Below are 13,624 nucleotides of genomic sequence, written 5' to 3' on the forward strand. Positions count from 1 at the left end.
AGGTAGATAGGGTAGTTAAGAAAGCTTATGGGGTGTTAGCTTTCATAAGTCGAGGGATAGAGTTTAAGAGACATGAAGTAATGATGCAGCTCTATAAAACTCTAGTTAGGCCACACTTGGAGTACTGTGTCCAGTTCTGGTCGCCTCACTATAGGAAGGATGTGGAAGCATTGGAAAGGGTACAGAGGAGATTTACCAAGATGCTGCCTGGTTTAGAGAGTATGGATTATGATCAGAGATTAAGGGAGATTTACTCTTTGGAGAGAAGGAGGATGAGAGGAGGATGAGAGGAGACATGATAGAGGTGTACAAGATATTACGAGGAATAGACAGAGTGAACAGCCAGCACCTCTTCACCAGGGCACCACTGCTCAGTACAAGAGGACATGGCTTTAAGGTAAGGGGAGGGAAGTTCAAGGGGGATATTAGAGGAAGGTTTTTCACTCAGAGAGTGGTTGGTGTGTGGAATGCACTGCCTGAGTCAGTGGTGGAGGCAGATACACTAGTGAAGTTTAAGAGACTACTAGACAGGTATATGGAGGAATTTAAGGTGGGGGGTTATATGGGAGGCAGGGTTTGAAGGTCGGTCCAACATTGTGGGCCGAAGGGCCTGTAATGTGTTGTACTATTCTATGTTCTATATTCTATGTAATCTAAGTGGTATGGAGAATGTGATCTCTGAGTTTGATTCTTTGCCATGAGAGGGTTACAGAAAGCAATATTGTTTTCTACCTCCATGTTCTTCTGTCATAACAAATAGAAGCAGTGTTAGCCATTAACTCCACCAATCTATAACGTACTGGTAGATCTTCTGTTGCAGTGCCACTCTTCCCTTAATATCTAAAATCAATCTTATTATCTCCATTTGACAGCATGTTTGGTAATAGGTCCTTAACAGCCTGTTACGGAACTTCTTGTGGTAAAGAAATTTCTTCCTGTTTCAAACCTGAATGGCCAGCCTTTGTCTTTAGACTGTGTAGCTCAAATAACAATGAGTCAGAGTACAGGAAGGATAGAGATTAGCAAAACGATCATGGTGTCATTCAAAGGTGCTGAGGTGGAGAGTTCCCAAGTTTCACGGAGTGAACACCATCAACAGCCTGTCCTTATTCAACCACATAGACGCCATTGCCAAGAAAATACACTCATGTCCCTACTTCCTCAAAAGGCTAAAAAAAAATTGGTAAGTCCCCACCAACCCTTACTGATTTTTATTGACGCACCATAGAAAGCATTCTCTCTGATTGCTATGGTAACTTGATATAGCAGCCACTTTGTCCGTGACCACAAGAAACTACAGAGAGTTGTGGAAACCAGCCTCCCACCATGAACTCTCCAGTAAAGCAGCCAACATAATCAAAGTCTCTACCCAGCTCAGACATGCTCTCTTTACACCACTCCCATTGGACAGCGGACACTAAAGCCTGAACGCAAGGGCAGCTTCAACCCCACTGTATTGAATAATCCTCTAGATACCGTAGTATAATAAAGTGGACTCTTGTTCTCACACTCTACCCCATTGCAATCTTGCACCTCACTGTTTATCTGCACTTTTTCTGTAACTTGAGTATGAGCTCAGTTTGCTTCATTTCACCTTCCAGAAAGAACATTTCCTCCAAGTGAGAAATCAATTTTGTCAATATTGTTGCACTCCTATTACAAAAGCATACTCTTCCTTAATCTTGACTTCCTGGATCCTTTTGCATTAAAGTCAATGTTGCATTCGCTTTCCTAACTGCCCGCTGTTCCTGAACAGTAATTTTGTGATCTGTGCTATGTCCTTCTAATTAACTCACTGCATTTTCTACTTAAAATGAACAGCTGGGGTATCAGAACTGATCCTTAATCACAGCAAAATATTACCTATTTAATTCTACTCTTGACCAGTCCTCAGTTAATGCCAAATTGTCCCAAATTGCTTATACTCTAATTTTGTTTAACAATTTGTGCAGCACTTCATCAATGGCCTGTTGAAAGTCCGAATAGACACATTCCTCTGGTTTCCCCCTTTCTGTTTTACTATAACAACTTCAGAAATATTTTAAGTGAACCTACTATTATTTTTCAGGTGCTCATTTATCACTCATTAATATTTTGCTACCAGTGATGTTGTTACTAGTCTGTAGTTCCCCATTTTCTCTCAGCGTCCAAATCTTGGACTTTAGTTTAAGTTAACTAGGCAAGATACCTCAAGCTGCAGACACTTACTGTAGATGTAGCTACCTACCACAGATCCCAGAAGTTTCCACTGGTTACCAAACACCTCCTGTACTGTTAGTTAATGCATTTGATTTACTTTATTCAATATAAATATGTCTTTGATATTGCCTCAATGTCAATTGGTCACTGAAGTCCAAAAATTGCAGAAATCAATACAATTTGACTTACCTTTTCTCAGTCTTAGGTGGAACTGCCTTCAGTTTATTATCAAATTCATCTTTGTCAGAGAATATTACAATATCTTCTGTAAAGTAATAAAAGAAAATCAGCTCAAGATTTAAATGATAATCAGAATGGATGCAAATAGTTTTAAGCATCATATGATAGTATTTCGAGTGATTTGTGCATTTTTTGCTCGAAGAATTCTGCTCCTCTACAACTGTTTAAAGGTCCTTGATAATTTAATTTCTTAGCTACTTTTTTGTCTTTCTACTTGTGATTTTTACCTCTATTATTTTCATTCCCTACTTTGGCTTGCTGTGCTAGTGTCCATGTGCCAAGTGTATGTCTTTGCCTCATTTTCAAATCTCCCGTTGTCTTTATGCATCATTGGCACCTCACTAGTATTTAGTTTAATGTCATTTTAGTGGAATATATGATTTCCAGGACTCATCACATTGTAAAACAATAAAAACTGATATACTCAGCAGATCAAGCAACATCAGTTGTGAAAAAAATCAGCTCTCTTTATAGATACTATTTAACTTGCTAGAAATTTTTAGCATTTTTAATTTTTATTTCAATTTTTCAGCCTCTGATTTTGATTTTCAAATGTCTCTTCCCATGTTTCAAGTTGGGTTAGAAAATAATTTTTTCCACATTGTAGGAACTCAGTTCCCTGATTTCTTTGATTAGTTCTCTGGTCAAGTAATTTCAGGGTACTGGAAATCCTTTGTGATTATTATTCTGTTTTCCACTCATCTCCACAACTTTGTTTATTCTTTTTGATTTCATTTTCTGTAACATTGAATGGTCTATAGCATATATGTCAAACTCAAGGCCCGCGGGCCAAATCTGGCCCGCGGTGGAATTATCTTTGGCCCGCGAGATAATATCTAATTACTATTAAAGCTGGCCCCAGTAATCGAAGCGCCTATGGTGTATGATATGGCTAATGCTGAGTTTATTCAGGTACCAGGTTTTCAGGGTTTTTAGTGTTTATTCGGCAGTCTTGCTCGGCAGTCTTCTTCATAAGAAATGGAATTTGTAAAGTGAAACACTTTGTAGTTATAGCAGAGACTGAGACACATGAGAGCAGGCTGAAAAAACGGAGGCAACGAAAGCTGCGTTCGCACGCGTCCGACTGGTCCGGCCCGCATGAAGCTGCATTTTGCTCAATCCGGCCCGTGACCTAAAATGAGTTTGACACCCCTGGTCTATAGACCACTTCTAATTGATTATTAACAATGGTCTATAGACCATTTAACAAAACATTTTAAAAAATATTTGGAACCTTCACTACTTTTCATCTCTCATCATAGGGATTTTGATATCTTAGTGATAGCTAGTACTTCTGATCATGTTTTATTCTAATGCGACCCCAACACACTCAATGTTTTCATGAATAGCTTCTTCCCCCTCTGCCATCAGAATTCTGAAAGGACAGTGAACCCATGTTTCTTCCTACTTCTTTTTCTTGCACTGTTTTCCAATACTTAATTAATTATATTATAATTTTATACACAGAGCAGCTGCATAACAATGAATTTCAGAACGTATGCCAGTGATAGTAAACCCCATTCTGAATTTTGTATGCCCATCCTGATACTTCTATAGCCATGTGTCAGTAATCTTGTTAAATCTGGTTACTTGCAATGTATTCTTGTCTCAATGCCCAAGCTATGCAGACTTTGTACACTGATGTGCACACTATTTAAGTTTATTTCATTTATTATCTAAACTATATTTATTTCCTCTCCATCTATTTTCTCTCATTTTAGCCAGCACTGTGGTCTCCTATTTTTAATTAATATTTAGGTTTATATAATTTTTGTACCTCTGTTCTCAACTCTCCATATATTTAGAAATACTTCCCAATTCTCTATTTTATGTCCCATAGGAAGTGCTGTGCAGTGTACGGACTATCATAATTTTAGAACATAAAACAGTCCAGCACAATACGGACCCTTCAGTCCATGATGTTGTTTTGACATTTTAATCTAAGATCAATCTAAACCTTCCCTCCTACACATCTCATAACCCTCCATTTTTCTTTTATCGACGTGCCTGTCTTAGAGTCTCTTCAATGTCCCTAATGTATCAGCCTCTCCCAGCACCTTGCCGGCACATTCCAGGGACGTACCACTGTCTGTGCGAAAAAAGCCTAACTGTGACATCTCCCCTAAATTTTCCTCCCATCATCTTAAAAGGGAGTCCTCTAGTTTTAGCTATTGCCACCCTGGGTAGAAGACACTGGCTGTTCACTCTATCTGTATCACTCATCATCTTATACACCTCTCAACAGGAATAGGGTGGAGCAGACTGGGAAGGTAAACAGAAATTGGGAATATGGGGAGGGCACTCCTTAACAATAACTGGGTAGAACCTGATTATCAGGTGTGAAATGCTGTCAGGCTGCTGTACTTGGTTCAGGTGTGGCCCATCCCCTGCTCCTCCAGTAGGGGAATCACCTGGGCTGTCTTCAGTTTCATCAGGGGATCTAAGATGGAGAGGGTCAGATGGTTCACAATGTACAAGTCCCTGGACAATGGGGGGAAAACTGTACCCAATGTTGCCCTCACCCTGATGACCACTTTATTGTTTGGCTGCTTCAGGCTGTGTGGGGAACCTAAATTCGTGGGCACCAAGTACCACTACATGCCAAGATTCTATCTGTTGCGGGTGTTGCAAAGGATGGGTATGGCCCTGCTGCCACGCAGTGTCACTGCGCTACCTGTCCTTCAGTGAAAAGTTCTTCTGGACCAGCATCATTGACCACAAGTCTATCAGACAGTGATCAGTATGGGATGCCCTGCAGACACTACAGCAGGGCTCAGTGGGGTTTTCTCCTGAGCAGATCATCTGCCAGAATGCCTCACCAACAGGCACCAAGCACACTGCCTGAAAGATGACTGCAGTGTGGAAGAGACATTGCTCACGAAAGGGTCTGTGTCATCCTGAGCAGAGGACTCACTGATCTACGGGATGTTCCCAGAGGCACACACAGAGGCAGACATCAAGTTCTGCTGGCAGATCATCGGCTCAGTGAAAGACTCTCTTTGGTTTGCCCAACACATTTTGTCTGCCAGCACAGAGGTATTCAACTGACCGGCACATTCCAGGACACTGAAGTATGTACTGGGGGACACACTGAAGCTTGGTGCAGCCACCACAGGGACTTGGTGGGGAAGGACCATAGTGCAGGTTTCTCCTACTGGAGAAGGAAGGGCTGGGTTGGGGAAGGAAGCCTCTCGGTTCCTATTGCAGCAGTATACTGCCCCAGGGTGCGACGAGTGGAAACAGTGCTATTGATGAGTATGACTGCAATGGAACTGGACGGAGAGCATTGACTATGAATGCAAAGAACAAAAAGGTATTGAGCATTTTATACCTGCAAATAGTTTTTATTATGAATAAAGTTTATTTTGTTTTTTTTTAAAAAAATCGCCTCTCATCCTCCTCCACTCCAATGAGAAAAGCACTAGCTTGCTCAATCTTTCCTCATAAGATATGTTCTCTAATCCAGGCAGCTCCTGCTCAGTCACCAAAATCTCCTGAAAATTTCTACAGATGTACTGTCAAGAGCATTCTAACTGGTTGTATCACTGTCTGTTACGGAGGAACCCCTGCACAAGATTGGAAAAAGCTACAGAAACTTGCCAATTCAGCCAGCTCCAACATGGGCACTGGGCTCCCCAGCAGCGAAGGCATCTTCAAACGCGATGATCCCCATCACCAAGAACATGCCCTCTTCTCATTGCTACCATCAAGGAGGTGGTACAGGAGACTGAAAACACACTCAAAATTTTAGGGACAGCTTCTTCCCCTGCCAGATTTTTGAGTGGACAATGAGCCCATATTCACTATCTCACTATTTGCTTTATTCTTCTCTCTTTCTGCATCAGAATCATAGAGAAGTACAGCACAGAAATGGGCCCTTTGGCCCATCTAGTCCATGCCAAAACCATTTAAACTGCCTACTCCCATCACCCTGCACCAGGACCATAGCCCTCCATATCCCTACTAACCATGGACCTATCCAAACTTCTCTTAATCGTTGAAATTCAGCGCTCGCATGCACCACTTGTCCCTGCAGCTCATTCCACACTCTCATAACCTTCTGAGTGAAGAGGTTTCCCCTCATGTTCCCTTAAACTTTTCACCTTTCACCCTTAACCTATGACCTCTGGTTGCATTCCCACCCAACCTCAGTGGAAAAAGCCTGCTTGCATTTACCCTATCTATACCCCCCAATTTTGAATAACTCTGTCAAATCTCCTCTCAAAAAATCTTCCTTGCTTGTAGTATATATAAAAAAATTGTAATTTATACTTTTTAAATTTGTATTATCCTGTACTGCTGCCACAAAACAAATTTTAAGACATATTCCAGTGACTGATTCTGAAATCTACTCTGCACCCTCTCTAAAATCATCCTTCTTATAAAGGATACTTTCTGACAACAATATGGAAATACTGGCAGACAATGAAGACTTTAAAGAGAACACGACAAAGAAAAACTAACTACAGAAGCTATAAATCTGAAACAAAACAGAGTATTTTTAAAACAGGTCCAGGAGCAAGCATGGAAAGAGAAAAGAGAAAAAGTCCAAGAAACTTTTTCAAAACTGAGAGAGAAAGAAACAAACCTTTGTTTTATGTTGTAGGGAAGAAACAACTGATAGCTTGAAGAGATAAATGTGGTGGTGCCCACAGTTTAACTTGAATAATTGTGAGGTTAATTCATTTTGAGAAGGAAAGAGCACGGAACGGAGGTGAGTGGTTCATAGCGTGGATGAATAGGGAAACTCCAGAATTAAACAAAACAGAATTTTCTCAGTAAGATACTTAAAACATGCGGTTGTTTTATGATTTATGCTGGAAGGATGCATGTTTGCATTTAAAATATGACAGAAGGAATTCCCTGACTCTTCTATTCTCAACTGTGGCAGCAGAGGGAGGCATTGAGTCATTGCAGCAGAGGTGGAAAATGCAAAGCTTGATAAACTTATAGGAAGGTTGTCTTCCCCAACAGCTGCCAGGTACAGGGAAATCCAACAAAAGTGAAAAACATCACAGAGGAAAACAAAGTTATAGTTTAAGACCAGCACACCTGTCTTTGAATCAGTTCAACAAGTAAAAACCCCAAGAAAATAAAGTTATTCCAAAGACAGAAAAGATAAACTGCCAGAAACAGCAAAAATTTCTAGGAAACCAACACTGTCCAGAATTTTCCCTGTCTCCACATCACCATCATTTTCAATGATCATAGCTCAATACTTAAAACTTTACAGAGCATTACATCTAGAAATAGATACATATTTTGAAGTATGTCATGTATTTTGATAAGATTGTAGTTTTTCTCAGGGACAATCTAAACAGAAGAAAACTGGAATGCAAAATGGCAGATTTTGTGTGCCAAATGATTAAATTTCTTGAAAATTTAATTGTAGTGGAAAATCGGAGACTTAATGTGAGTTGCATAAAGCCAGTGATTTTCCTTCTGGGTCTGATGTATGTGCAGAGGGCAGCATAAACAGATGTAATAACTTGCCAGGTTTATAAAGCCTGGACCCCTCTGCAGTCATGATTGCATGGGTCTCAATTCTACATTCAGAAACAGGTCTGCACAGCAAAATTCCTCACTCCCTATACCTACTGATCTGGTACACTACCCTTTGCCCTAACACCACACCTCCAACTGCTGATACCACCCTTTCTCTCAAGCCATCTGGTGCAGTGACCCCGAATTCATGATCTCTTTTCTCCCACTAACATCCTAAAATCTCTCCCCTTCCCTTCTCCTCCCAATCTGTCACCCCTGCAAATACTGATTGTGGCACTTCATACCTTAATTAGTACCCTCCAAAGTTCAATTTTCACTCTTGTCTGACTCTAAATGTAATAGACATGATAGAGGCCGAGGGATGAAGGGTGGGGGGGGCGGGTGACATTGCTAGTCAGGGAAAATGTTACAGCAGTGCTCAGGCAGGACAGATTAGAGGGCTTGTCTACCGAGGCCATATGGATGGAGCTGAGAAACAGGAAAGGTATGACCACATTAATGGGGTTGTATTATAGACCACCCAATAATCAGCGACAACTGGAGGAGCAAATCTGCAGAGAGATAGCAGACAACTGCAGGAAACAAAGTTGTGATAGTAGGGGATTTTAATTGTCCACATATTGATTGGGACTCCCATACTGCTAAAGGTCCAGATGGGTTAGAGTTTGTAAAATGCATTCAGGAAAGTTTTCTAAATCAATATATAGAGGTACCGACTAGAGAGGATGCAATATTAGATCTCCTATTAGGAAATGAGTTAGGACAGGTGACGGAAGTGTGTGTAGGGGAACACTTTGGTTCCAGTGATCATAACGCCATTAGTTTCAACTTAATCATGGATAAAGATAGACCTGGTCCTTGGGCTGAGGTTCTAAACCGGAAAAAAGGCCAAATTTGAAGAAATGAGAAAGGATCTAAAAAGTGTGGATTGGGACAGGTTGTTCTCTGGCAAGGATGTCGTTGGTAACTGGGAGGCCTTCAAAGGAGAAATTTTGAGAGTGCAGAGTTTGTATGTTCCTGTCAGGATTAAAGGCAAAGTGAATAAGAATAAGGAACCTTGGTTCTCTAGGGATATTGGAACTCTGATAAAGAAGAAGAGAGAGATGTATAACATGTATAGGAAACGGAGCAAATAAGGTACTTGAGGAGTATAAAAAGTGCAAAAAAAAACTTAAGAAAGAAATCAGGAGGGCTAAAAGAAGACATGAGGTAGCTTTGGCAGTCAAGGTGAAGGATAATGCAAAGAGCTTCTACAGGTATATTAAGAGCAAAAGGATAGTAAGGGATAAAATTGGTCCTCTTGAAGATCAGAGTGGTCAGCTATGTATGGAACCAAAAGAAATGGGGGAGATTTTAAACATTTTTTTTGCATCTGTATTTACTAAGGAAACTGGCATGGAGTCAATGGAAATAAGGCAAACAAGTAGTGAGGTCATGGAACCTATACAGATTGAAGAGGAGGAGGTGCTTGCTATCTTGAGGCAAATCAGAGTAAATAAATCCCTGAGACCTGACAGGGTATTCCCTCGGACCTTGAAGGAGACTAGTGTTGAAATTGCAGGGGCCCTAGCAGAATATTTAAAATGCCAGTGTCTACAGGTGTGGTGCTGGAGGATTGGAGGATAGCTTATGTTGTTCCGTTGTTTTAAAAAAGCTCTCAACGTAATCCGGGAAATTATAGGCCGGTAAGTTTGACGTCGGTAGTAGGTAAATTATTGGAAGGAGTACTAAGAGATAGGATTTACAAGTATTTGGATAAACAGGGACTTATTAGGGAGAGTCAACATGGCTTTGTGCGTGGTAGGTCATGTTCAACAAATCTATTGGAGTTTTTCGAGGAGGTTACAAGGAAAGTGGATAAAGTGAAGGCAGTGGATGTTGTATACATGGACCTCAGTAAGGCCTTTGACAAGGTCCCGCATGGGAGGTTAGTTAGGAAGATTCAGTTGCTAGGTATACATGGTGAGGTAGTAAATTGGATTAGACATTGGCTCAATGGGAGAAGTCAGAGAGTGGTAGTGCAGGATTGCTTCTCTGAGTGAAGGTCTGTGACTAGTGGTGTGCCACAGGGATCAGTGCTGGGTCCATTGTTAGAACATACAAGGTAAATGGTAGGGCACTGAGGAGTGTAGTAGAACAGAGGGATCTGGGAATACAGATACAAAATTCCATAAAAGTGTCGTCACAGGTAGATAGGGTCGTAAAGAGAGCTTTTGGTACATTGGCCTTTATAAATCAAAGTATTGAGTATAAGAGTTGGAATGTAATGTTGAGGTTGTATAAGGCATTGGTGAGGCTGAATTTGGAGTATTGTGTGCAGTTTTGGTCACCGAGTTACGGGAAGGATATTAATAAGGTTGAAAGAGTGCAGAGAAGGTTTACAAGGACATTGCCGGGACTTGAGAAACTGAGTTAGAGAAAGGTTGAATAGGTTAGGACTTTATTCCCTGGAGTGTAGAAGAATGAGGGGAGATTTGATAGAGGTATATAAAATTATGATGGGTATAGATAGAGTGAATGCAAGCAGGCTTTTTCCACTGAGGCTAGGGGAGAAAAAAACCAGAGGACACGGGTTAAGGGTGAAGGGGGAAAAGTTTAAAGGGAACATTGGGGGGGGCTTCTACACACAAAGAGTGGTGGGAGTGTGGAATGAGCTGCCAGATGAAGTGGTAAATGCGGGCTCACTTTTAACATTTAAGAAAAACTTGGACAGGTACATGGATGAGAGGTGTATGGAGGGATATGGTCCAGGTGTAGGTCAGTGGGACTAGGCAGAAATATGGTTCGGCACAGCCAAGAAGGACCAAAGGGCCTGTTTCTGTGCTGTAATGTTCTATGGTTCTATATGCATCCAGTCTCTACACTGAGGACATCTGAGCTCCATTCTTGGACTCTGTGATAAATCCATTTGTGAAGCATGGTCAAATGTGCTGACAGTTCTCTAAGTAATGATCTACAATAGGTAAATATAGTTCAGGCCAATGTGAAACATCTTACAGAGAAACTAGAAATCACATTTTGAAGATAAAAATTCAAAGATCATCATTAGTTCAAGCACCAGTTATCATCCTGCCTTTTATTACAAAAACAAATCTCATGTCAAAAGATAATTGTGACATTTGCAGAATGGCAGGAAACATGATCAATGGATTAATTTTGCAGGGATAGTTACTGAACTGTTGCAAAATAAAGCTTCATTGCAGAGTGTGGAATTAGTGAGCATAAAGGATTAAATGGGATTATTTTGCTACCATCCGGGAAACAGTACCGCAGCATAAAAGCCAGGACCAACAGCTTCTTCCACCAGGCCATCAGACTGATTAACTCATGCTGATTTGAGTGTGTTTCTATGTTACATTGACTGTTCTATTTATTATAAATTACTATGATTGCACATTTAGATGGAGATGTAACGTAAAGACTTTTACTCCTCATGTATGTGAAGAATGTAAAAAATAAAGTCAATTCAATACCTCCCACCCCTACCATAAATTATCCTCTGATTTGCAATCACCAATTCCTCCAGCAGACTCCATAGCTCTTACAACCAATACCTTCTCCCCCCCTCCTCCCCTCACCTAAATCTTTTTTCCCCCACATGACTCATACCTGTCTGCTTTCTTCATTACCATGTCAGTTTTAGAAAAGACTCTGGTACAAGGCCAATTTAGTACTGTACAAGGCAAAATAAATTTTGCTGCAACAGGCCCACAAACAAAGCATCTGTAGACCTGCTAAAAACTAATCCTTTAATGTAACTTCACCAACAACATTAAATTTCCAGGTTTTTTACCCTGTATTTCCTTCTTGTCCTCTTGGTTGTCAAGCTGAGCTTCAACGTTTTTCACCAAATGACCACAACAAGCTTTAATAAAAGAAAGATGTGCTTAGCTTTCATTTCAACTTCAAAGTTATTATAAAAACATTTCTGTCCAAAGTCGTGTACAAGAACATAACCATACTCACCCTGGGTAAAAGACTTTGTCTTCAAAATGTAGAAAATGACAATGAAAACGATAGCGATAGCCATTATAAATATGGTGGACATTGCAATTATTAAAGCAGTTCCAAGGTGTCCTTGGCCCAACTGATCTACTGAGAAAAGAGAGAATTGAAGAGAAATAACTAATTTCACTTCTTTAAAATAAACTGTGAAACGAAGTCTTGGTAAACAATGAGTTTGAAAATTGCAACTCAAGTTGGAACTGGGAACACAAACTTTATTTTTGGATAGTTCATGTCATTTAAAATAATTAACCACACCCCAATCTACATTGTTAATTGGACACTTTGATAGTCCCTCAAATATTGTTTCTTGCAACCAATGGTGGCAGATAATGTAATGAAACCTTTTACTGGTTCTGCAATGCAACCCGAGGCATCAACTACTGGACAATGCATCATGCCACATGGATGTTAGTAAAGATATCTGTCCTTCCGAAAATGATGGGGAAGTTCCATAAAAATCTCTGCTATTAGTTTGGTGGTAGACTGCTTCACGCTTCTTGACATTTCACACAGACACTTCGACAAACACTAGAGAATTCTCTGTATGTAGCCATCATCCACTGAAGTCCTCAAATGAGTTTTCTGGAGCAGAATTCACCCATGGGTGATGTCTGGAGTACCCTTTCCTTGCCTTCTACCCAGGGACTCCTGAAAAGTCCCCAACCAAATTCTAAGTACATAATATCACTGTCCGTGTGAATTGCTGAGAATGCTCATCAAGTGCCAATGAGTCTTTGCCTCCTGGCTCTTCTGGGTTGCTGCTTGACAGATTGCTTAAGTGTTGGTGAGGGAAAAATAGTAAAAGAAAGATTGTTCATGTTTTCACTGTCTGCAGCTTATAATTAAAGCCTGCACTGTGATATCAGGAGGATTAGGTGTGTGGAAAAAACACCAGCTTGAGTGACTTCAGCCTTTTACTAATTAACAGCATTTCCGATGATGGACAATGTTGTCTCCTGCAGGGGCTACAGGCTCCTGTCTCCCAACAACTAGCTGCTGCTGCAGTCATTTATCTGACAACTTTACCTGAAAGAGAACATGTGAGTGTCAAGCAAAGTGTTTGGGTGCAGCAGGTGTCAAGGTTAAATAGCCGATTGTGTGTAAAGTGCAAGATTTGGCTGGGAGGCTCACAGAAGAGTTACCTTATTCAAGATTGTTGATAAGTTGATGGTTGAAGTATGGTGTATTCAACACTGGAAGCTGCTGGTGAAATGGGTGCCCTTGTGTGAGAGCATTGAACTTTATACAGTTCTGTCTGCAGATCAGCTTATGACTCTGGACACTCCTGAGCTATTCCGTCCACTGACTCTGAAGTGTGTGACTGGAGTGATTTTAGTTCTCCTCCTCTCAATCTAGTATAATTAGAGCAACAGCAGAGTGTAAAAGAGTGAAGCCACTTTCTCCTACAATCTGCCTCTACATTCACTCCCATTAATTCCTGAAGCCAAAATGCACCTGACTCTAAGTAGTAGAAGTTGTCTTCAACTGATAGGAGTCTCTCCTAAAAGTGGGCTCCTCTACTAATAAGCTATTTGATTTAGTTGTACAGTTACCAATGGTGGGCACTATAAGCATATTATTAGGCAAGATGTTAGAATGCATCTTGCAATAGATTGAACAGATGCACGTTAATTACAGATCCTGATTCCTCTGTCTGTTCAATTCCGCCATC

The 13,624-nt window shown here is 40.7% G+C and overlaps 1 protein-coding gene across 1 annotated transcript in view; it reads right to left on the minus strand.

The window, feature by feature from the left end:
• Positions 1–13,624, minus strand: part of edar (ectodysplasin A receptor) — a 43,475-nt gene that overhangs the window by 9,421 nt on the left and 20,430 nt on the right. The window contains exons 6-8 of the mRNA XM_073041926.1: positions 11,911–12,039; positions 11,738–11,809; positions 2,389–2,464 (exon numbers count right to left, since the gene is read on the minus strand). Of these exons, the coding sequence (XP_072898027.1) occupies positions 2,389–2,464; positions 11,738–11,809; positions 11,911–12,039 (277 nt within the window). The remainder of the gene's footprint in view (positions 1–2,388; positions 2,465–11,737; positions 11,810–11,910; positions 12,040–13,624) is intronic.

Source organism: Hemitrygon akajei, chromosome 4, assembly GCF_048418815.1.
Source record: "Hemitrygon akajei chromosome 4, sHemAka1.3, whole genome shotgun sequence".
Classification (NCBI taxonomy): Eukaryota; Metazoa; Chordata; class Chondrichthyes; order Myliobatiformes; family Dasyatidae; genus Hemitrygon; species Hemitrygon akajei.